Source organism: Orcinus orca, chromosome 2, assembly GCF_937001465.1.
Source record: "Orcinus orca chromosome 2, mOrcOrc1.1, whole genome shotgun sequence".
Classification (NCBI taxonomy): Eukaryota; Metazoa; Chordata; class Mammalia; order Artiodactyla; family Delphinidae; genus Orcinus; species Orcinus orca.
This window is the reverse complement of record NC_064560.1, coordinates 7,621,061-7,644,310: the sequence shown is the minus strand read 5'-3', so window position 1 is coordinate 7,644,310 and position 23,250 is coordinate 7,621,061. Positions and strand designations below refer to the sequence as shown.

The following is a 23,250-nucleotide window of genomic DNA, read 5'->3' as shown; positions in this document are numbered from 1 at the left end:
GCCCTCCCTTGCCTGCGCCCCCATCCTCCATTTGTGTAACCCCCCAGAACGACTGGTTACTCTTCCAGTGCATCAGTGGCAGGGTGCACCACTGTTTCGCGTGCTTTCCTTTGTTCTTGCTCATTTCTTCTGGGCACCTGCTCTCCCAGACCCTCTTCTTCAACTTTACAAGCTGAATTCCAATGTGTCCTCAAGGGCCGCCACCTCGGATGTCCCCCTGACCCCTAGCCACCTGGGATCTTTTCTTCCTTGAATCTCTGCAGCATTTTGTTGATACCTCTCCTGCATTCTCACCTTATTGGGCCTGTTTCTTTCTCTATGCACACAATGTATAGCTCCTTCAAGCTCTCTTGGTCAGCTTTTACTGCCCTCTAGCATCTAGCATGGGGTTTGAACACAGCAGACCAGCAGTAAATACTTACTGGGCTATTGAACAGACTCGCCCCTCACCTGCATGTGGCACCAAGGCCAGTGGCTTCTGGCTTTGCTCTTCCTCTGAGTTCCACCCGCACTGTCCATCTCCCACCCCTGCACCACCAGCTCAGCCCCTTTTTAGCTGAATGCCTGGAACACTGCCCAGCTTCCATCTTCTTCTCCCACCACTGGTCCCCGTCTTTAATCTTTTCTTGAACATCAGGTCCTGGAAAACAGCTCTCTCATTCTCTAAAGGCTGTTGGACAAATTTAGATAAATTCACCAAGTGCTGGAACAAAGAAGGATGGCATTTATATGTGGGACACTAAGAAGGGTCCACTTCAGATTCAAGTGGCTGAGTGTGAGGGCCCAGACCACCAGCCACTTTGTTTCTCGGGGACCATTCTGCACACACTACACATCTTTCTCCCAAAGGCTCCTTCCAGTGGATCACACTCAGTTTCTATTATTTCCTATATATTCCTACCAACAAGCATGGCCTTTTGTTACGACATCCCACCTCTTCCACCCAAACCCAGACCTCATTCAGTTCCACTGGCTCATGGCAACCACACCCTGCTCCCCATTTCTTTGGGGAGAGCTTTTCCATTTCCCCTCCAACCCCTCAAAACCAAACCAACACCCATCTGTCTCATAGAATCCCTGATGGCCCCCACGCAAAGCAGCCTCTTCCTTCTTTGCATTGCTAAGTATGAATAGTTAAATTACACATTATAGCACTTAGATACTACTTTGTATTTGGCCTTTAATCATTTACATTTTATATGTCGATTTCTCAACCCAGACTGTAAGATCACTGAAGGTAGGGACCTTATAACTTTTCTTGAATGGCACTCCTCAGTGTTTAATTACTGGGACCCTATATATGTTAATGGATTAAATCCCAATCCAAGATATGTGCTTACTAAACTGTGTAAGAAAGCTCCATTGTGCTTTCTGTTAAAATTAATTTAATATGTGAAAAATGCAATAAACCATTTTCTCAGTGAAAAAAGAAGAGAGAGGAGCAATCTGAGGAAGAGATGAAATTTGAGTATAATACTTGGGATATAAAATTAAAAGGCCATTTGCCTTTGAGATGGAACAGATGTGTAATTGATATTCACTGCTCATTTGCCACTTGAATTTTATAGACATTTAATGCAGTAATTGTTTATACAGTAAGATTCTAAATACCCTTTGGAGAATAGCCCACTTTTCCTGTAGTCCCTGTATTCTGTACCAACAGATAGGAATGGATTCTTTTTTTTTGGCTTCGCAAGGGCTTTCTCTAGTTGTGGCGAGCAGGAGCTCTCTTTGTTGCGGTGTGCGGGCTTCTCACTGTGGTGGCTTCTCTTGCTGCAGAGCACAGGCTCTAGGCACACAGGCTTCAGTAGTTGCAGCATGCAGGCTCAGTAGTTGTGGAAAGTGGGCCCTAGAGCATGCAGGCTTCAGCAGTTGCGGTGTGTGGACTCAGCAGTTGTGGCATGAGGGCTCTAGGGCAAATGGGCTTCAGTAGTTGTGGCGTGCAGTCTCAGTAGTTGTGGCTTGTGGGCTCTAGAGCGCAGGCTCAGTAGTTGCGGCGCATGGGCTTTCATGCTCCGCGGCACGTGGGATCTTCCCAGACCAGGGATCAAACCCGTGTCCCCTGCATTGGCAGGTGGATTCTTAACCACTGCGCCACCAGGGAAGTCCCAGGAATGGGTTCTTATAAACCTAGAGCTTTGAACGTGTAATTTTAAAAACCAAATTTGCATGGTGCCTTTTTGAAGACAGCAATATGACCATATCCATAAATATTTTGAATGATATACCCTTGATTCAGCATTCCCCATCTAGGAATTTGTCCCACAGCATATTCAAGCCATCTGCAAAGATGGATGCACGTGAATCTTCACTGTAGGGTTGTTTGTAATTATAGAATATTGAAAATAGCCTAATGTACATCAGTAATGGATTGTTTAAATAAATTATGAGTCATTTATACAATAGAATATTACCAATATATATTCTTTAAAAAGAATGAGGTAGCACTATAGGGACTGACAAGGAAAGATGTTGCATATGTATAGACAATTTCTGGAAGGATACACAATAATCTAAAGGATTAAGGAACTAGGATGGGAGGTTATATGTATTTTTTTCCAGAGGGTAAAAAATATATATATACAACAGCTACATATATCATGTAAAGGTATTTGTATTTTTAAAAACTAGCCAAAAACTTTAATTTGCAAAAAATGGTATTAGTAGTCAAAAGGATTTGGATCTAAGATTCAAATGGCTAAATATCTACCAAGAGTGTCAAAAATCATATTGTCTGTTTGTCTACATAATCATAATTAAAATTATAATATTTATTAAAAAGACAATCTTTCTTCCCTCCTCCCTTCCCATCCCTGGATTCTATTTTGTAACTGTCATCCCTCAAATTTGGATGGTGGCCTGAATAGTGTTTCAAAGGCTGTTGTCAGCAATGACAACAGACATGAAATAGGTTTAGCTTTTGTACTAACAGCTCTTTCACATAAGCCATTGTCATAGAATGATGGTTATACTTTAAATATTTTGATGGTCCCCTAAAAACATCATTTACCAAATAAAACACTCACCTAGTCTGTTCTATTTGCAGACCTATCTAGGTCCATGCTTATCTATGGCAGATCCTTTTGGTTCCCTACAAAACAGCCATTACCCTGAACCTTCATCTCTACTGGAAGAGCCTAGAAAAGTCAGTGATTCTCTTTCCCAGCCTCCCTTACAGCTGGAGCAGTCTTGCATGCTGTTCAAGGTTCTTTGTTGCAGACAACAAAATCCACTCTAATTAGTGTAAGCAGACAGGAAATTATTACAGGGTATTAGGTAGTTTAAGAATATATGGGGGCTTCCCTGGTGGCACAGTGGTTGAGAGTCCGCCTGCCGATGCGGGGCACACGGGTCCGGGAGGATCCCACATGCCACGGAGCGCCTAGGCCCGTGAGCCATGGCCGCTGAGCCTGCGCGTCCGGAGCCTGTGCTCCTCAACGGGAGAGACCACAACAGTGAGAGGCCCGCATACTGCAAAAAAAAAAAAAAAAAAAAAAAAAGAATATATGGGAAAACCAGATGATCAAGGTCATTCACCACCGAGCCAAGAGTAATGCCAAAGCACACCTCCAGACCCCAGAGTGTCACTCAGCCACCACCTCTGACATCAGAGACTGGACACCAGCACCTCCACAACGGCTGGTCCCAAAGAACCTAACACTCTGCCATCTTGCAAGAAAATCTACAACAGCCAGTTCTACTCATTCACTTTGCTTCTCCAAGTCTGGTGCCAGAGAGCTAGCTTGGTGGAAGCCAGATCACATGCAGAACCCCAGCTGCAAGGGAGGCTGGGAAATGCATGTTTCAGATCCCCAGCCAATAGGTTAAGAGGGCATTCTAGGGAAGGGCTATGAGAGAGGGCCGAGTGAACCAATCTGCAACATGTCACATAAATGACTCTGTTCTGACCAAGGAAAATAAGGGGAGATTTGGGGAGAGATCTTCCTCCTTGATAGAAATTAAGAGACACAGGGAGAGCTCTCTTTTTTTCCTCTTCCTTTTGCTTTTGGACACAGGAGTGAGGGACGTGATGGTTGGAGCTGCAGCCATCTTGGAACTGTGAGGGCAAGCATTGCCAACATTCCCCCCAAAGCCCTTACACCTTTAACCTTGCAGTCTCTCTGAGCCTCTCTCCTTGAGTCTATAACAGTGCTTGTGATTTCCCCGTCTCTGAAACACCTCCCTTGTTTCCTCCCACTCCTCAGGCTACCATCTCTTCTCCCCACCTCCTATTTCCTCTTCATTCATCTGTAAACTGGCTTCTGATTTTACCACATTCATGAAGCATCTCACCATAAGGTCACCACTGCCATCGTGATTGGCAAATCCAATGTTTCAGTGTTTATTTTCCTTAGTCTCTGCTGCACTTTACAATCTTGATCATCACACCTTGGTCTTTTTTGGAACCCTCCAGTCTCTGGTCATCCAAGACAGTATATGCTCTTGGACCTCCTTCCACCTCCCTGACTTTCTTTCTTTGCCTCTTTTATGGGCTTTCCTTCCACTCCCTACCCTTTCAGTGCCTCACCCAGGGCTCACAGCTCCACCCAGTCTATACCCCCCCGGGTGGTTTGTGTTGTTCTAACCATCCCCTGAATACTGATGACTCTGAATATACACGTCTTAACCAGAACTCTTCCCCAACTTCACACACAGAACATCTGACCAGAGCTAAACACCTCCCCTAGAATGTTTCACTGGCTCCTGAAATGAACCTGTCCAAAAAGAAGGTATCATGAGTCCTTTAAAATCGGTTTCTCCCTGTGATCTCCACCCGCCCCCTCACCCAACATAAAGACCTGAGGTCGTCCTTGACTCTTCCCTCTGCCTCGCATATCCAAGCAAGAGCTAATCAACTGCGATTTCACCTCATCATGTCTTTCTCGTGGTCCTACAGCAGTTTGCCACACTCCCTTAGCAGAGGGATCTATACAAATGCAGATGGGATGATTTCATTCTCTTGCCTAAAAGTTTTCAAGCGTCTTCCATTCTCTATAAGTCATTACCCAAGCTCCTCAGCAGAGTATGGTCCTTCCTTACCTCTCGAGCCTCACCCTTGGCCTCTCCCTGCCTTGGACATTTGTGCCAGTGATTCTGAACTCCTTGACTTCTCTGAAAGGTATCATGCAACTGTAAGATTCTTTACTTTCCCCAATTCTTTTTCACTTTGCTTGAAACCCTTAGTCTATTTCATTTCATGGTCTGTATCTTCAAGCTCAGGTACTGCCTCTCCCTAGATGCCTTTACTCACTCAAAAAATGTCTACTGAGCACTTACTATGTGCCAGGCACTGAGCTAAGAGCTAAAGAATCAAAAGTGAATGAGACATAGGTCCTGCTCTCAAAAAACTTACAGTCCACATACCGACCTCCCTCTTCTTCCAGCTTTTTCCCTGGTGGGTTCAGTGTCCTTTTCTGTGCTCCAGTCACAGATACTGTTGGTTGTCTCTGCAGCAACCACACCCACCTTCTTCCCTCCCTTTTATGTGAGACAGGGGAAACTGACCCCATTCCCAGCTGCAGCAGTAAATACTGATACATCCGAGCCGAGCAGGGTGACTCCGTGCCTCTGGGCTAGTGGCCGGTTCAGAATCCCAGGCTTAAGGCAATTGGTGCTTGACGTTCCCCTGGGGAGGGCGGATGGTCCGAGCAGGCACTCTCAAAAAGAAAGGAAGAATTTATCGTTCCTATTTTGAGGAGAGATGTTTCCTCCCTCCACCTGGGCTTGAACAGGTGCTGCCGGCAGCCACCTTGTGACCATGTGAGGGAAGCCAGACTGTAGGCAGAGCCCACAGACCAGAGCAGAGCTAAGAGATCAAAGTGGGTGCGAGTGGGTGGGACCAGAGCCTGGCAATGGCTTTACCTTTGGACTTGATATATGAACTAAAGAAGTTTCCGTTTTAAAGCTACTTGGAGCAGGCATTTAGTTTATTTATTAACAGGAGTCATGACGAACCACCCACCTCTGTCTCCCACGGCAGTGGCTCACGAGTCCATTCCTCTCCTCCATCCCCACTGGCCCGGCATTAGTCCAGCTAACTTGTCAACAGAATGATCTCCGTGTCTTCTTGCCTCCCTCCCCTCAGGTCACTCCTCCTTTCTATCCATTCTCCGTACTACTTCCTGAGTGATAGCTCTGCATCTCAGCTCTGAGCACATCATCCCCTGCTTAAAATCATTAATGACTTGACGTTAGTAAGCTTCAAGTTCAAACTCCTTACCACTTGTTCAGAAAACAGTCTGTGTGTGCCCCTAGCCAGGATTTTGGCCTCACCTCTGCCATTCCCTCTTGCTTTTCCCATACCCAAATGTCACATGGTTGCTGAAACATACAACTTTTTCACTTGTATCTGTGTCTACTCTTCCCTATACCTGGAACTCCCCACCTCCCAACCCTGATCCTTCAAAACTCACCTGAAACATCAGCGCCCTTTGGAGGTTGCTGCTCTATGCTCCTGTGTTCTACAGATGTTGACGATTTCTTTGGCATAACGTTAACTCGCTGTGTTGGAATTCTTTGTTTTTTGACCTTTCCAATGGAAATGCTAAACTTCTTGAGAGCAGGGACCAGATTAATAAATCTATTCCCATATCCTAGTGCTTTACCACAATGTATGTCTGAGTGCTACCCCCATAAATGTTTTTTTTAAAGAAAAGAGAAGGGAAGAAGGGTAAGGGAGGAGGGAGAAGGGAAGAGGAGGGAAGGGAAGTTTCCACTTTTCCTGCCCTTGGCGCTTCATGCCTTCGGAGTGTGTATTAAAGGGCTGCCTGGCTCAGTAATCGTGGGGAATGGAGAGGAAACAAATAGTTGTTGACATGGGTAATGTTCATGTCCCCGATTGTAGCAGCATATGGTAGTGGTTGTAATGGCCCAACATAAAGCATTCCTCGACAATATTAATGAGCAGCTAGGTTAATGACCGAAGACTAAGCCTCAGGCCATGAACACATCCTCCCTGTCATTAATCCCTGGGAAATGACCTCCGTGTTCAGCCGTGTTCATTACAGCTCAATTTTGCTCACGTACCTCAAGAGGGAAAAAAAAAGCATTTCAGTCCTAACACCAAGCTATGTCCCATCTTTTACCCTGACACATGGGCAATAAAGACATGAAACAAATCAGGAGTCCAAATACCAAGCATGGAAAGGAAGCAACACTATTGCTTTATTAGCTCCCAATCATCAGGGGGAACTAAACCCGGGAACCTTAGAGGTCACAGATCTGGCAGGTCACGCCATTCTTCATGACTCATACATTCTCTGGACATTCTCTGAAGGTATAACATAGAAGCACTAAACACATGATATTTGGAGTTTGGATGAAAACCTGAAAACTCTAATGCAACTCTTTGCTAATATGGAAAAAATAAATAAAAATTGGCTTCTTCAGATATCAACCTACCATTCCATCAATGAATATTTATGGAATGCTTCCACTGAGCAAAGTCCCATAGACAAGTTGTGAGTAATTCAACAAGTAAAAGACCCTCAAGGACCATGAAATTAGGTTACAAAGAATGAATACATACTGTGGTGGTTTTATACACATCTTCAAATATGTTGACGTGTTTGCATCGAGAGGTGAGGGCTAATCCTCTCCCTTTGAGTCCAGCCTCAGTGACTTGTTGGAGACCAGAAGCAAGTCTGCGTGACTGCTGAGGCCGGGTCACCAAAGGTCATACAGCTCTGCCTTGTTAGCGCAGATACTCGGTTTGGGGCCCTAAGCCATCACGGAAGCAGTGTAATACCTTGAGGCAGCCATGCTGTGAGAAAGCCCAAGCCATAGGGAGAGGCCCTGGAGAAGCACTGTGGTCAACAGAACCAGCTGTGGTCCAGCTGACAGCACACCACCACCTCGGCATGTGAGTGGAGACACCTCCAGGAGATGCCAGTGTCCAGCTGTCCAGTGAGCCCAGATTCTGACCCTACCCAGCTGAGGCTCCAGACACTGTAGAGCAGAGACAACCATTCCCACTGTCACCTGCTGGAACTCCTGACCCACAGAATTAGTGAGCACAATAAAACAGTTGTGTTAAGTCACGAAGTGTGGGACAGCTGCTATGCAGTAGTACTACCTGGAACGCACACACACACACACAGGATAGATAACTCCAGCTGCTTTGTGAAGTTCAGTAATAGTTTCCTTATGTACACTCCTAGCTCAGCCGTGCACTACAGCAATCTGTAACCAACGTCTAGCAAAAGAGCTCCGCGGCTGCTCCAGCGAGGCCATGCGGTGCATTTAACGTAAGGAAAATTAATTCCACAGTCAAGGTGACATTGATCTGGTCCAAATGTGGCCTTGTGTACCAAGCTACTGTGAACTCTTTCTAACCACAGCTGTTGGAATTCCCCTTTCGCAGGCTTGGCCTCCTGTTCTTTTCTCCCTATGATCTTTCTTCAGGATTCCTGAGTTTCTGGACTAACTTCCGGTTCTGGCTCTCCAAATCTAATCATGGACCTAAAGGGACCAGCATCTCAACTGCCCATCAAACATCTCTTCTAGGAAATCCTGTTATTACCTCAGCCCCTTCCACTCAGGATCCTACGTGAATGGCAGCCCATTCTCCTTCAAATTGTATTTCCCACCCCGAAGTTGTTCCTGTCTGTCACCACTCTCTGCAGCTCCAATAGCCAACTTGCTGCAGTCCTGACTGATTCCTCCCTGTGCACGGTCCCCTGTTGTCAATCCGTCATATCCTTCTGACGCTTCTGCCTTCAGAACGCTCCTTGAATTCATCCACTTTGATCCTCGCTCACAGCCACCACTACGCTGCCTCTTCACCTCCCACCCGAAAGTGTGCAAGTGACTCTGACCTGGTGTTCTCCCTTCCGTCCCCCCAGTGCAGCCTGCATGCCACCTCCACCGACACACCCACTAAGTCAGTCCTCACTCAAGACAAGCTCCCCTTCAGTGCCCCTGGCTCCCCTCCAGGTGCTCACAGAAGCATCTGCAGCCTCCTCCTTCATCTGGTCGCGGCTTGCTCCGCCAGCTTTCCTCCTCCAGATCCTGCCCTTCATTTAGCCCCATACGCTCCCGACCAATCCCTCCTTCACAGCCCCGCCTCTGCCCTCGTCCCCTCTCTACGCTCAGCTGTTCATAATCATTTCCTCCTGAATCTCCGTTATCACTTTGTTCCTTTGGCTGGGAAAACACTTCCTCTCTTCCCTCTCCCATCAAAAATAAACACACCCCAATCCCACTCCTGGGTATTTATCCAAAGGAAATGAAACCAGGATATCATAGAGATATCTGCACCCCCATGTTCACAGCAGCACTATTTACAATAGCCAAGACATGGAAACAACCTAAGTGCCCATCAACAGATGAATGGAGAAAGAAGATGTGGAATATATATACAGTGGAATATTAGTTAGTCATAAAAAAGAAGGAAAGCCTGCCACTTGCAACAACATGGATGGACCTTGAAGGCATTGTGCTAAGTGAGATAAGCCAGACAGAGAAAGACATACTGTGTTATCTCACTGATATATGGAATCTAAAAGAGCAAAACTCACAGAAACAGAGAGTAGAATGGTCGTTACCAGGGGCTGGGGAGTGAGGGAAAAGGGGAGATGTTGGTTGAAGGGTACAAACTTCCGGTTAGGAGATAAATAAATTCCAGGGATCTAATGTACAGCATGGTGAATATAGTTAATAAGGTATTACACACTTGAAAGTAGCTAGGGAGTAGATTTTAGATATTCTCACCACAAAATAAAAAAAAAAGAGTTGGTAATTATATGACATGATGGAGGTGTTAGCAAATGCTATGGTGGTAATCATTTTTCAATATATAACTGTATCAAATCAACATGTTGTACAGTTTAAACTTACACAGTGTTATGTATCAATTATATCTCAATAAAACTGGGGGAAATGCACCCTTTGAAATGGGTTGATGTCCTTTTATCCTGCAGACTGTCTTAGCTAGGTCTCTAAGCCTCCCTCCCATCCCCCCTGCCCGCACAACCACCACCACTCCTCTGAACTCCTTCCTGCACATTGTTGGTACCACACCCATTAATGCAGGGCCATTTCCTTTCATGCAGTGGTACCTCGACATTGTCTGCAATTCTATTTCTCTCATGAGATTGAAGCTCTGGGTAAGGGCCATGTGCTGGACTTACCTCAAATTCCTCCCAGAGCCTGGTCCAGTGCAAAAGCTTGGAAATGCTCAAGCCAGACCTCAATCTACCCAATCTACTGAGTGCAGTGCCAGGAGCTGAGGCTTGCTAAACTCCTTCCGGTCCTACAGCATTTTCCCTGGTTAGAAAGCCCAGGCCATAGGTCTCCTTCTTACCAATCACCCTTCAGCCTGAATGCCACCTCCTCAGAGGAGGCCTCCTTGGTCCCCCACGCTAAAGCTAGAGGACTGTGTCCCCACTATTGTCTTAAATTCCTGACAGGGCACTTATGACTCTTGGATATTTCTACTAATATTCAATCTCTGCCCCAGAGAACGTGAGCTCAAGCACAGCAGAAGCCTCATCCAGCTTGTTCCCTGTTGCATCCTTTACATTAAAACAGTGTCCAGAAGATAGTAGACACTCAGTAAATATCTGCTGAATGAATGGACGGCACATACTCTCTATTTTTGATGTGCTCACATTTTATTAAGGAAAGTAGATATAAAAGTCAAATATCATAAACCAGTGTTACCAATAAGTGAGACAGACAAAAATATATGCATGAAATATACATGAATGAATGAAATAAAGGAGGAACTTAAAGAATGATAATCCAGATAGTGGAAAGAGCACATCCAATAGTGCATGGGCTTGAGCCGTCACGGCATTTGTGAGGGGTGAGGGGTAGGAATCGTACAAGCGCTAGAATAGGAATTTTCAGGGCTGGTGGAGGGAACAGTGGGACATGAGGCCAGGCAGGCGGGCAGAGGCCAGAGCTAGAAGCGATATATGTTATATTAAAAAGCTTGAGCCTTATTCCATGTGTAATCAGGTGTAACCAGAGGATCTTAGGTCTAGAAAGTAGACCTTCCTTTTATAACTATCACTCTGGAAAATGTACAGAAGACACACGTAGAAGGAAGAAGACCAGGCAGGTGGCTCTTCATGTAGCCCAGGTGCGTGAGATTATAGACTTGAATGATGGCAGAGGCAGGGGTCGGGGAGGAGGCGCCAGATGAGGGAGAAGAGGAGGAAGCAGAAGCACCAGGACCCGGTGATAACTGGTCAAGGCGGATGAGGGAGAAGAAATAGTCGAAGGTGAATTCTGGGATGACAGGGAAAATGATGTTTTCACCAATGACGCTAAGACATGCAGACTAATGAGGAGAACGTTAAGACCTCTTTGGGGTGTGCTGAGTCTGAGGTACGTGTGGGATAAGCAGGAGGATAAATAGATAAGCATTTAGATTGGTCGTCACCAGGAGCTTGGGGCAAGCCTGAGCCACACACATAATCAGAGAGTGGAGAATGTAAGACGAAAGTTAAAATCACGGGTGTGCGTGACGTTGTTTGGGGACAGGAAGTGCATCTACCGCTCAGGAAAATTAGGTCTCCAGGTCCAGAAGGTGAGACTAAGATTTCAATATCCAAGGTTATAGAGAGCACTCATCACTGAGATGCAGGTTAATGTTACCTTGACATTGGAATTGTGTCTCACTCAGTATGTACCACATGGTCTTAGTGGAGCATGTTTCCAGGACCTTTGATTACGACCAGACTACATATCATATGGCCCAATTTCCTATTTTGGCAGAGAATTCAATGAGAAACTGCTACCTGCACCAGGAGTATACGCTCTCCACGCCGCTATTAAACTTTGCAAAGCAGCCACACAGTTAATTTTTAGCAGAGATGCACTAATAGCTGCCTAGTCAAGTGTACCAGGCCTGGATGGCGTGCATTTTGCATTTGCCAGAGAGAACATATTGCAGCCCATATTTTAGTCATCTCCCCTCAGAGGGTAAGGAAATTTTGTTAGCTATTCAAGACAGGAATGCAAATTTAAATGTGCTCACGACTGGAATGGTTCACCTGACTCTCGGAGCATCTGTTTTTCTAAAACCATTGGCTGATTGTCCAAAAGTGGTCACTGATCGTCCAGAGACTGGGTTGCAGAAAGAGAGAACTGGGCAACGTTTTCTTTTAGGTTGACTCTGGTTCATACAGGAAACCCAATGAGATGAGTTCAGAGGGATGGTCGTTTCATATCATTTTAAGAGAAAGCAAGCAACTGTTAATACAGTTGGCCCTCCAGATCCATGGATTCTGCATCTGCAAATTCAACCAACCACAGATCAAAAATACTCGGAAAAAGAATTCCAGAAAGTTCCAAAAAGTGGAGCTTAAATTAGCTGTGTGCTGAGCACTCTGCTGAATCCGTGCATATGAAGTGATGTGTAGGCACATCCTGCTGTAGCCTCCAGCTTCTCAGGTCCTCAGTCATCCACAGCACTGCTGGCTGAACCATGTTTAACCTCCTGTCTTATTTGTTCATTGCTTGTGCTGCGTGCACCCTTTCTTTCTGTGAAAAGATGGCTCCTACAAAGCAATTAAGTGGTCAAAGCCATCCCTCAAAGGCTAAGAGAGAGCATGAAGGGCTATTTCTTGATAGGAAAGTTAAAATCATAGATCTTTTGAAAAGTGTCGTGTCACTTGCCAAAGGGCCAGAGTCAGTGAGTTCAAATCCAACATTCAAGCAATAAACCAGGAAGAATCTGAAGTTCATGGAAGAGTTTGTGCTCCTCCAACAACAAACGGGGTCTCTCTGGTTAGTGACAAAGTGCTTACAAAACTGAGAAAGCATTAAGTGGGTGGCTAGAGGACATGTCACAGAAGCATATCCCTGTTGATGGCAAAATTATGTGTGAAGATGCACTTAGCTTGTATGAGCACTACTGTGAGAGGGTCGAGAAGAGGAAGAAGTTTAGACTCAGTGAGAGATGGCCATCTAGCTATGCATAGTGCTACAGCCTCAAGAACTTAAAGATCACGGGAGAATCCACATCGCCTGATTCCAAGGCAGCATCAGAGCTCCCAGAAGAGCTCAAGAAACTCACAGAAGAAAGGCTACCTTCCAGAGCAAGCCTTCAGCTGTGATGATGCGGGCTTGTTCTGGAGGAAGATGCCCAGTCATATCTACATCCCTGAGTGCCAGTGCCAAGCAAGCCCTGGGGCTCCAAGCCTGGAAAGATCTTCTTACTCTGGTGCCGTGTGATGACACAGCAGGTCACATGAGCAAATGAACAAACAATCCCCAGGCTCTTAAGAACAAAAATGAAAACTTCCCGCCCTTGTTCTGGCACCACAACAAGAAGGCTTGGGTAATGGCCATCTTGTTCTTGGAATGATTCCACCAGCGCTTCATTCCTGAAGTGAAGAAATACCTTGGAAAGAAGGAGCTGCCATTCACGGTCCTCCTTGTAACTGACAATGCTCCCAGCCACCTCCAATCTCTCTACTTTGCCGCCAAGGATGTGGAAGTGACGTTCCCATCTCCTACACTATATCACTGCTGCAGCCCCGTGATCAAGGCATCATCGAGTGCACAAAGGTGACTTACACCCCCTCACCTTCAGGAGGATCTGTGCTGCCCTCGATGCCAACCTGACAGCAGCATCATGGATTGGTGGCAGCACTTCACAATTACAGAGGCTGTGGATGCCATCAAGTGGAGACGCTCAATGCACGTTAGAAGCCTTTATGGACTGAGGTAGTCAGTGATTTCAGGAGCTTCCCTGCTCTTGATAAAAAAGTCAGGAACACCTTGAATGCTGCAAGGGAAATTGGTGGGAAAGAACTCTCCGACATGATTGAAGATGATGTTGCGGAACGTGTAGAAAAGCATAGAGAAACCCTTACCAACGCTGAAATTCTCTGCAGATGATAATGAAGATGATGGTGATGCAGAAAATTATAGGAGGCAGAGCCATCAATTTGGACACTTGAAAATCTTGAAGCAGGCTTTCAACATGCACAGATGTTAAAGGTTATGATTCTTGAGCACGATCCTTCCATGGAAGGAGGCTTCTGTGCCACCAGAGGGATAACAAAATGCCTACAACCACCACAAGATGCGTTTGCTGATGCAAAGAAAAAGAACCAGCTTCCTGTAACAATGCTTCTAACTAAAGCATCTGCGACCTAGAAGCCTCAACCTTCGACGCTCGAAGATCCTGAGCCCTCAACCTCCACAGATCCTGATGCTACATCACTGAGCTCCTCCAAAGCATCAGTTTCTACAGTCGGAACCCAGTTCTTCCTACATATTGACAGATGATCCTTCTGACGTCCTGTGAGAAGGTTCAAGTTAGCCTGATGTCTCACCACTTACCTAGAGCCCACATGCCTTGTCACCTCATCACATCCACACTGTTAGGCGTCATACAGCAACCATCACCATCATCACATGAGGGTCACCAAGAGAGAAAAACCAGGGTTTTGGGGTATGTGTGTGTGTGTGTGTGTGTGTGTGTGTGTGTGTGTGTGTGTGTGTGTGTGTGTGTGTGTGTGTGTATGTGTGTGAGAGAGAGAGAGGGAGAGAGAGAATAAATTTATATTTTCTATTTAAATTTAATTTTTCTATTTATAATTATATTTTCTATTTGTACTTGTATTTTAAATATTCTGTGTTTTATTCTATGTATTTCTCTTTCAGGTCATTAAATGAAAGCAGTCCCTAATAATATTACATTGTTGCTGACATGTATAAGTAGTTAGGCCTATGATGGTTGTGCCTGTACTGAACCTGTACAGACTTTATTCTTGTCATTATTCCCTAAACGATACAGTATAACAACTCTTTACATAGCATTTACATTGTATTAGGTATTACAAGTAATCTAGGGATGATTTAAAGTGTATGGGAGGATGTGTGTAGGTTATATTAAAATACTATGCCATTTTATATGAGGAACTTGAGGACTTTGGTATCCACGGGGGTCCTGGAACCAACCTCCCAGGGATACCGAGGTACGATTGTACTTACTATGAATTGGCTTTGGTCCAGGAAGAGTGCTAAGTACTTTACAGGCACATCTCATTGAATTATTCCAAATCTTATGTAGTAGCTATTATTATCCCACTTTAGAGATGGGAGGACTAGTTCAACCTAACATAAACTATTTAGACAATTGGGCTTTCCCATTTATCTTTATTTTGAGGGAAACTGAACCTATGGTTTAGGGTTCACTGATGCTTTACCTTCCTGACTAGTTCTGTAGGAGCCCCATAATGGTGAACTAGGTGCAATGACCACCGTGAGGGACCTCTATTGTTTTCGCCTTGCTATATCCCTTCCCCTCTTCTGGAGGTCCTCTTCCTTTTGGAACCTGCCCTTCCCATTCCATGTGATTCAGATGGAGTTATCAGCCAATTGACCCACCTCCTTCCTCACCTCAAGTCCAGAAACAAAAGCCAACCAGCTTAGTCAAAGAACCCACCCCTGGACCCAGTGATTTGCCTGGGACAAGGCTATTATCCAACAGGGCCAAACAGATGGTAAGAAAGGAACTTGTAAGCAAAGTCTTGCTCATTTATGTGGGTTCATTAACTCTAAGGACAAGTAACCCCAGAGCTGCTGGGGGAAGAATCTGTCAGAGCCTGAAGTTGACAGAGAGCAAACTAGAATCAAGACACAGGGAGAGGCAGAGAAACAGGGTCTTGATGCAGTCACTCAAAGTCCTCAATCCAGCTTTTTCTGAAGCTGTGTCATTTCTTGGAATTCCCAGTTACATCGATCAATACCTTTCTCTCTTCACTAACGCTAGCTTGAGTAGGTCTCTGCCTCAATCAGAGAGACAGATTTGACATAAAATGAAATAAAAATATATTTAGCAAAAAAAAAATGATCTAAGAGAGGTGATGTGACTGTCATGGATTTCAAATTTCACCCTCTGAGACGGATAAATTTATACATTAAACACTAATGACAAAAACTGTTGATATCAAGATTTCAGATTTACCCATAGAAAATTGCACCTGAGAAACTAGATAATTGCGTGTAAGAAGGATTTTAGCTACTGCCTTAGTTGTAACAATGACATGAGATTTCCCAGAGACTTCTGAATAATTATTCTACTTTAACTAAACCAGAAAGATAAATGATATTAAGAATCAGTCACCCCTGTAGACCAGAACGTCCAGGGTCCCTGTCCCAAGCCCCATGTTTAGATGGTCCCACACCGTGTACAGTATTTTAGATGGCTACACTCTGCAATATTCTCTGAATTTCCATAAAGGTTGTCAATATCACATTTTCAAACTTATGAGTTAGCCATCATGGAAACCTGGGTAATATCTCAATTTCACCTTGGGCAAGTCATTTAACTTCTCTGAGTCTCAGCTTCATTATATAAAAGAAAGAGTGCCTGTCCCACTCGGCTTGCAGTGGACATCTGGAAAGACAACAGATGCAAAAGCACTTTGAAAAAACATAAGGATTATTATTCTTAACTCAAGAGCAAGATTCCTCAAGACAGAACTGAATTTTATTCTATGCCCTTTGCCAATGGGGATCTGGAGAAAAATCTGTGGTCTTATCAGAAATTCTGAATAGAGATCTGTCACTTGTCGAATTTAGATGAAAATTGGGTTATAGTAATAGAACGAGAACCTTGGTCACACCCCAGCCTGCCCTTCTGACCATGTAACCCTGTGTTACCTACAGCCACTCTATCTAAACCAGATGACTTTTCCATCTCGCAAACACAATCTAGACTTTGTTGTAATTCAATCACTCTCCTCACCTCAAATCTGCTCTCTTAACACATCCATTCCTCAACATATTGCCTAGCTTTGCCAGTTCCTCCATTCTAACAATCAGTGCACACCAGGACTTCTGAACTCAGCACACCCCAGGGCTCGCCTGGTGATGGTATGCACTGTATTATTACAGTTCTTCTGTGATTCTCTGAAGCTGTTCTGTGAATTCCTAACAGTCTCCACGTGTCTCTATCTTGTTTCTCCAATTAGACCGTAGGTCCACTAAAGCCAGTGACCCCCTTATATTCTTCTTGTACAGAGTAGATACTCAGCAAATATTTGTGGATAATTAAAAAGGAAAGTGTCCAAATGAGGAAAGTGGCTGATGATAGAAGAATCTATAATGAAATGAAATGAAATGAGAGAGAGAAAGTTACAGGACAGCAGGTTATCAACTGGAATCTATTCAAAACAGATCAAGGAGTGACTCTATTAGAGAAAATCCCAGAAATATGGAACCAATTTTTCTTGGAATAGAAAGAACCTTCAGGATAGTCTAATTCACACCCTTCATTCACTGTGAATAACCACCTACTAATTTCTCTGACTTATGAGTTAGCGTTTTTACATGTTAATTTTCCTATTGTAAAACATGACTCTTGGCAATTTCCTAGAAACAGAGTCCAAAGAATGGGACCTTGAAAACATGGCAAGTCTCTTATGGATATAAAAATACTTCATTTGGCTAGAGTCAAACCACATGTCTTGAGCCATACTTGTGGTATCAATTTTTGATTTTACATTTTTGCATGGAAAAGAATAATGATAACCAAGAAGACAGGGTTACCCACCTAGAAACATGGAAAATGCAGAAGGGCTCTGAGGTAAGGCCCCCCCTGAGGGCCTGATCCAAAGTGTTAGAAGATCCTAGTAGCCAAGTTCTCAAGCTGTGATATAGTATCAGAGGCTTGAGAGTCTGAGGACCCCACTTTTGAGACTTTGCATCATCAAATTCTGATGTGTGACCACTGACAGTTTCCCTAATTCTGATTATCAATTTTTTTGTCTTAAAAATAGGATTGTTGAAGGGATTAAGTGAGATAATGTATATAAAGAAATTTTGTTTGTACATAAGCATAATGTGCATTATTACCTAGCCAGCTAACTTACATTTAAAACCATTTTAATCAGCGTCTGAGCTTTCAGAATCTAAGAGGCAAAATGTCATAATACCACCTTGGTATGCCCTTGGTTATGAACCTCTATCCTGTCACTAAGAAGTAATCAACGAATCCCTGGCTCTAGTACTTTCCAGTCCTTGCAGTGTCCCCCAAACTCACATGACTTCAGAAAATGACAGACAGCCAAGAGCTCCCTGCTCTACCATTAGTCACGTCAGGCTGAAGGCTCCCAACAGTGTGGTGAACACAGCATTATCTTTTCTTGCTTCCCAAGGCTTCTGCAAAGATGGGCTTTTCCACACCACGGGAGGCTGTCTCCACCGCCGGCGCTCATCCTCTCCGAGACCACACTTCTTTGGTTGTTTGAGGGGCTCCATGTTACATGGATGCTCAGAGCCCCCATGGCAGCTCCCCACTGAAAGCATCAGTGAAATCCCCCCACCATAAAGAGTCAGAGCATGCTCACAACCCAGGACCCCTCCCAGATGCCCCAAACCAGCACCAGGCTGCAAAGGCACCTTAGGTATTTCTCAAAAGTCACCTGCTCTTGTTCAATAGTACAAATGAAGCTCCTGTGGGGTAGGACTCTTGATAGCACAGTGGGAATGAACCCTAATGATCACCCATTCCAGCAAATACGATGAAACATACTTGCCTTGGCACAAAAGCCTCATGGTTGGAAACACATTTCCAAAAGCACCACTGTTCATGTGCTAAGGATGCAAATAAGACACAATGCCGAATACAGCATTAGGAGCTCTGTTCTAGATATCATCCCTAGAGGTCTCAAATCATGCTTAACAGAGCTGAAGAGGACTCTAGTGATGAGTATGACCCCCTCAGTTAGCAAATGGCTAAGGAACAGAGGATGTGACATACCCAGGATCCCCCAGTGAGTGGCAGAGCTGGGAACAGAACACAGGGCTCTCCAACTCTGGACTCTGCTGCCATTTCCACAACCAAGTAAACATCTTCTGCCCTGAACCATTTAGAGTCTACACCGAATATAACCTCTGGCTGTCTCCTTATTCAAAAGCAAGGGACATGGCTGTATCCCCCTGCCTGGCCTTCCCTGCAGCCCAATGACTCCGTGGCACAGAACCAGAATTGCAATCAGGCACACTGATACTGACCTTCCCCGAAACTGGGTATTTTTTCGGGCTCCCGCTCTTGGTCTTACACCATGCTGCTTCCCTCAGTCAGTGAGCGCTCCATAAATACTGAGAACTGATTGGCTGATTGATTAGCTAATAAATAATGAGATTTACAGCTTCCTTCCTGAACTCACAGCCAAAGCAACTCTGTTAAATGGCCTCTTTTCCTCCTTTCTTTCCTCCTGGACTTGCTTATAAATTTTGAGACTCATCATGTAGTTGGTCAGGGACGCAATTACTTTAAGTTTCACCCTTTAAAAATGAAAAAAGCAATGAAGTCCGTAGCAGAAAATTCCCGCAAACCACATGTGAACCAGAAAACAGGCATTGACCCCAATTACACACAATGCTCCAGGGTTCTCTAATCTAATGGTCCATCACAGTGTCAAGAGCTATTTCCCCCTGCTTCCGACCAAGACGTGCACACGATCCTTTAATCCGGGCAGGAGGTGAGCACTGGGGAGAGATCTGAGGGCAGAGGCTGCTGACAAACAGAGGATAAAGTCTGGGCTGCAGAGACCTCCAGGGTGGCAACCATAATATTTGGGAGCCCCAGGAACAGTAGAACCTGGGTGTGTATGTGGCTGGAGCAACTGGACCAGGATGTTGAGCTGCTTGGGCACCGAGGATGTATCCTTAGGGATCCCAGTAAAACAGACACAAGTCCAAGTGCTCAGAAGCACGGGGGAGAATTCAGAGCAGAAATCTGGAGGCAAGCAGGCCATTTTTCAGGAACATGTTTCTTCTCTGCCTTAGCGTAACGCAAGATTTATTTCTGTATTATTAAACAGTATTAGATAATACACACGTGCATACCTGCATGTGAGTGTACACATCTCTTTTTTCACACATAACCCAGACTCCCAGTTTCCTGGGAGTCCCCTGGTCCTCACAGTTATTGCCACTTCCGTGCCTGCTACAGTCACCAATACTCCTACCATCCACTTATGTGGCCACAGGCAGACAATGGAGGCTAAAGCATTACCAGACAACGAATTCATGAGGGACGGAAGATGTATAAAGGGTAATTTCCCCAGAAAACAAATTTCATTCTTTCCCATCCTTCTCTCCCAGTGACATCGGAAGTCAGCAGAGACCTGTGAGATCTCAATCATTTCAAATACCTCTGTGGCCGAAACCACACCCGGGGTAACACAGAACCAAGGTATCTGTCTCTTAGCTTGACCTGGCTCACCATGCAGGAGACGGGATCCCAGCTGGCTTCTCTTCCCAGCGAACTTAATAAACTCCCCAGGTCTCAAAAAGCAGCATCTCCCCTTCTTAGTGGGAAAACAGATCAACAGACACAGCAGAAGTACTTATGCTTTGTGTGTAAGATCTCCTGGGTCACTGTGACACCCATTCACACACCAAGCTGCCTCCGCCAGCATCTCTGAGGGCATGTGGGCTACTCGGTGGGGATGAGGGTGTAGCAACAGGACAGCAAAAGCAAACCTTGAACCTAGGGTCAAGCAAAAGGTCGACTGGGTTCAAACAAGGTGATGCCACTGACCTTGTTTGCTTAAATATACTAAGAGAGGAGGCCTTCTTAACATGAGGGAAACCACAGAGCAGCTCAAAGTAGGTCAGTGATCCACACAAGGTCTGCCAGGGTCTCCCCAGCAATGGTGGTTGGGAGATAAGCGTTCTCCAGCTCTGCAGCCCAAGTGCCACAAAAGGCCACAGCCAACCCCCTGGGCTGCTTCTGCGGGGAAATCTAAGCAGACACATGGGTACCCAGAAAGAAGAGCCTATTCCATCGCCCTGTGGGCAGAAAAATTCCACAGTTGCCACAGAAGATGTAAACAAACATGATTACCCCGATTTAGATACAAAGAGGCGCGGGTGGGGCAGGGGGGGAAGGATGCAGAGAGCCAGGGGGAGGCGTTGGTGGGAATCTATTTCCAGGGGCTCTCAGCACCTGTTTGCCAGCACATCTCTCAAAATAGCATTAAGCAACAAGTTTCTAAAACGGCGAATCTAACGCTTCTTTTCCCTGGGAATGCTTTGTCATGGCTGAGACTCTTACCCCAGAAATCATCTCAGAAGAGCATGTGGGATAAAGCAGAGCGAGTCTGAACGCGCCTGCAGCCACTGAAGCAGCAGCAGCAGCAGACCACGGTGTGCGGGGTGTGGGCTCCACCTCGCAAGCACTCACCATCAGCAGGCTGAGCGCGGAGTCTGGCACCAGCTGCACTGCCATGGTCTCCGATTCCCACGCACAAGCCTCCTGCACAGTCAGTCTGCCTGGGCCCTGGGTGACTGCAGAGCGTCCACAGGAACCTGCAGCAAAACAGCCAGAAATCCAGACTCAGGGTGCAAAGGGCTCGGGATGCGGAGCGGCCGCATCTCACAGGGGCTGGCAGGGGAGGTCAGGGGGATGTTGGCAAGAAGGGGTGGGAATGGTGCTTAGGGAGAGAGAAATAAAAAAGGAAAAAGAGGAAGCTGCAGGTTATTTAAAGGTGAGCCCTGCCTAGCTTCCCTAAGCTGTACAAGCACAGAAGCCCCACGAAACACAAACATAAAAGCTTAGAACACAGGATGCTTAACTGATACCTTAGCCTAGGCAGCAACTCTTCTTTTAACTGACAATTAAAACAAATCATTTCCTATTGGAGATAAATCAATCAGCCCGAATAACACCCCACCCACGCCCCGCGTTCTCTGCCTCTCTCAGCAATTCTGCTGCATAAACACGCTGGATATCAACCTACCGCTCGCAATCTGGTCAGTATCTTCTTTCCTGCAGAAAGGTGTGTTCCTCTTGCAAAATCAAGTATCTGGGAGCAAGAGAGTGGAGCCTGACCACGAGCATCAGGCAGTCACTGGAGATCCGCAGATGCCCTCATCATTACCGAGCAGGAACTCAGTTATGAACTGACCCCTTCCACCATCCCCAAATCTACTTTTCCTCCCTAAGTAAAAGGGCAAGCCGAGTTCCCCGTGGGGCTAACATACTTCCAAGGACCATGTAATTACACTGCCTGTTCTGTGAGCATTCTGATCTCCCTGCCTGCACCACATGTACACAGCAGACAGACACCCTCTACCTCTCTCTCCCTCCCTCCCTCCCGCCCGGCTCCCTCCCTTCCCTTCCCTCCCATCTCTCCACCAGGCTGCCTGTTAGGAATTTTGAAGGAGACTCTCTAGCTTAGGGAGGCATGGGAGGCTAATTTGTAGCAAGGGACACTGCTTAAGACAAGCAAAAAAGGAAATTAGCTTTGAAAATCATATCATGCAGCATTTTCCTGGGAAGATGTCAAAGGAAAAAAAAAAAGGAAGTCTGCCCAGTCTTGTTATATAATGAGTGGCTCCAAAGGCTTCCCAGAGTCAAAGATTTAAGAAAATTAAAGCATCTTTTTTTATGAGCACTGCCAAGCTTATATCTTATTATGGAGTCCACTTTTTCAACTAAAAATAGCAATTACTAATACTTCTGGTAACAGTTTCTCATGTCCTTTTCTGATTTCTCCCTTTACTCACCTGCTGTAATGACTCCATAAACTCCTCAGGATTAACTACACAGTATGAAGTATAGGAACATGGAAAACAATTTTCTAAATAAAAACTGGGGGTAAGAAATTAATAACTTTTAAAAGTTCCTACGGATGGATATAGCTGTTACCCCTATATAATTTATACTTTTAAAAGCAATTTATTTGATCATCACAGTGCTTGGCATAAAGTAAGTGCTCAAAAATATTGAGTGAATGAAAAGTTTCTTCTCTCATTGTTTATCCTATGGTGGCCCAATGGGTCAAAACTCCCTTCCATGTTGTTGGATTGGACTTTAATGCCCTTGACCTCAGGAACTTCTGATAATCACTCCCCACTGTCAGGTGCTTGGAAATTCACAGCATGATCTGAGTCACGTGAGTGTGGCTTTGCACCAAGCTGTCAGAACATTCTAGATTTGCTGGTGGGTTTCATAAAAAAATTCAAAATTAACCATAATAATAGTAATGATTTAAGGAACGTATCTACAGGGTTATCTTAACCTCGCGGATAGGTTGCTAAGTGTATTCAACTGATCTTTGCTGAGTGCCTACTGTGTGCTGTGTTCTATGATAGGCTTTGTAGAAGGTGCAAAACTCAGTCACAATCTCTCCCCTCAAGGCGCTTTCTATCTGGCAGATGTGATGATACCCAAGAATCATTTATGGTACAAGACATTATGTGATAAATGCTATAACGTGACCTAAAAACCGTTCAGGCAGCACAGAGCAGAGAGAGTTTACTTTCAGC

The 23,250-nt window shown here is 45.2% G+C and overlaps 1 protein-coding gene across 3 annotated transcripts in view; it reads right to left on the bottom strand.

Annotated features, from left to right (window-relative positions):
- FRMD4A (FERM domain containing 4A) overlaps positions 1-23,250 on the bottom strand; it is a 638,605-nt gene that overhangs the window by 600,450 nt on the left and 14,905 nt on the right. For 2 of the 3 annotated variants that reach the window (XM_049705588.1, XM_033403426.2), the window contains exon 2: positions 21,164-21,288. In XM_049705588.1, the coding sequence (XP_049561545.1) occupies positions 21,164-21,288 (125 nt within the window). Of the gene's footprint in view, positions 1-21,163; positions 21,289-21,719; positions 22,026-23,250 lie in introns of those variants that run through there. The other variant, XM_033403427.2, reaches the window with a different exon arrangement.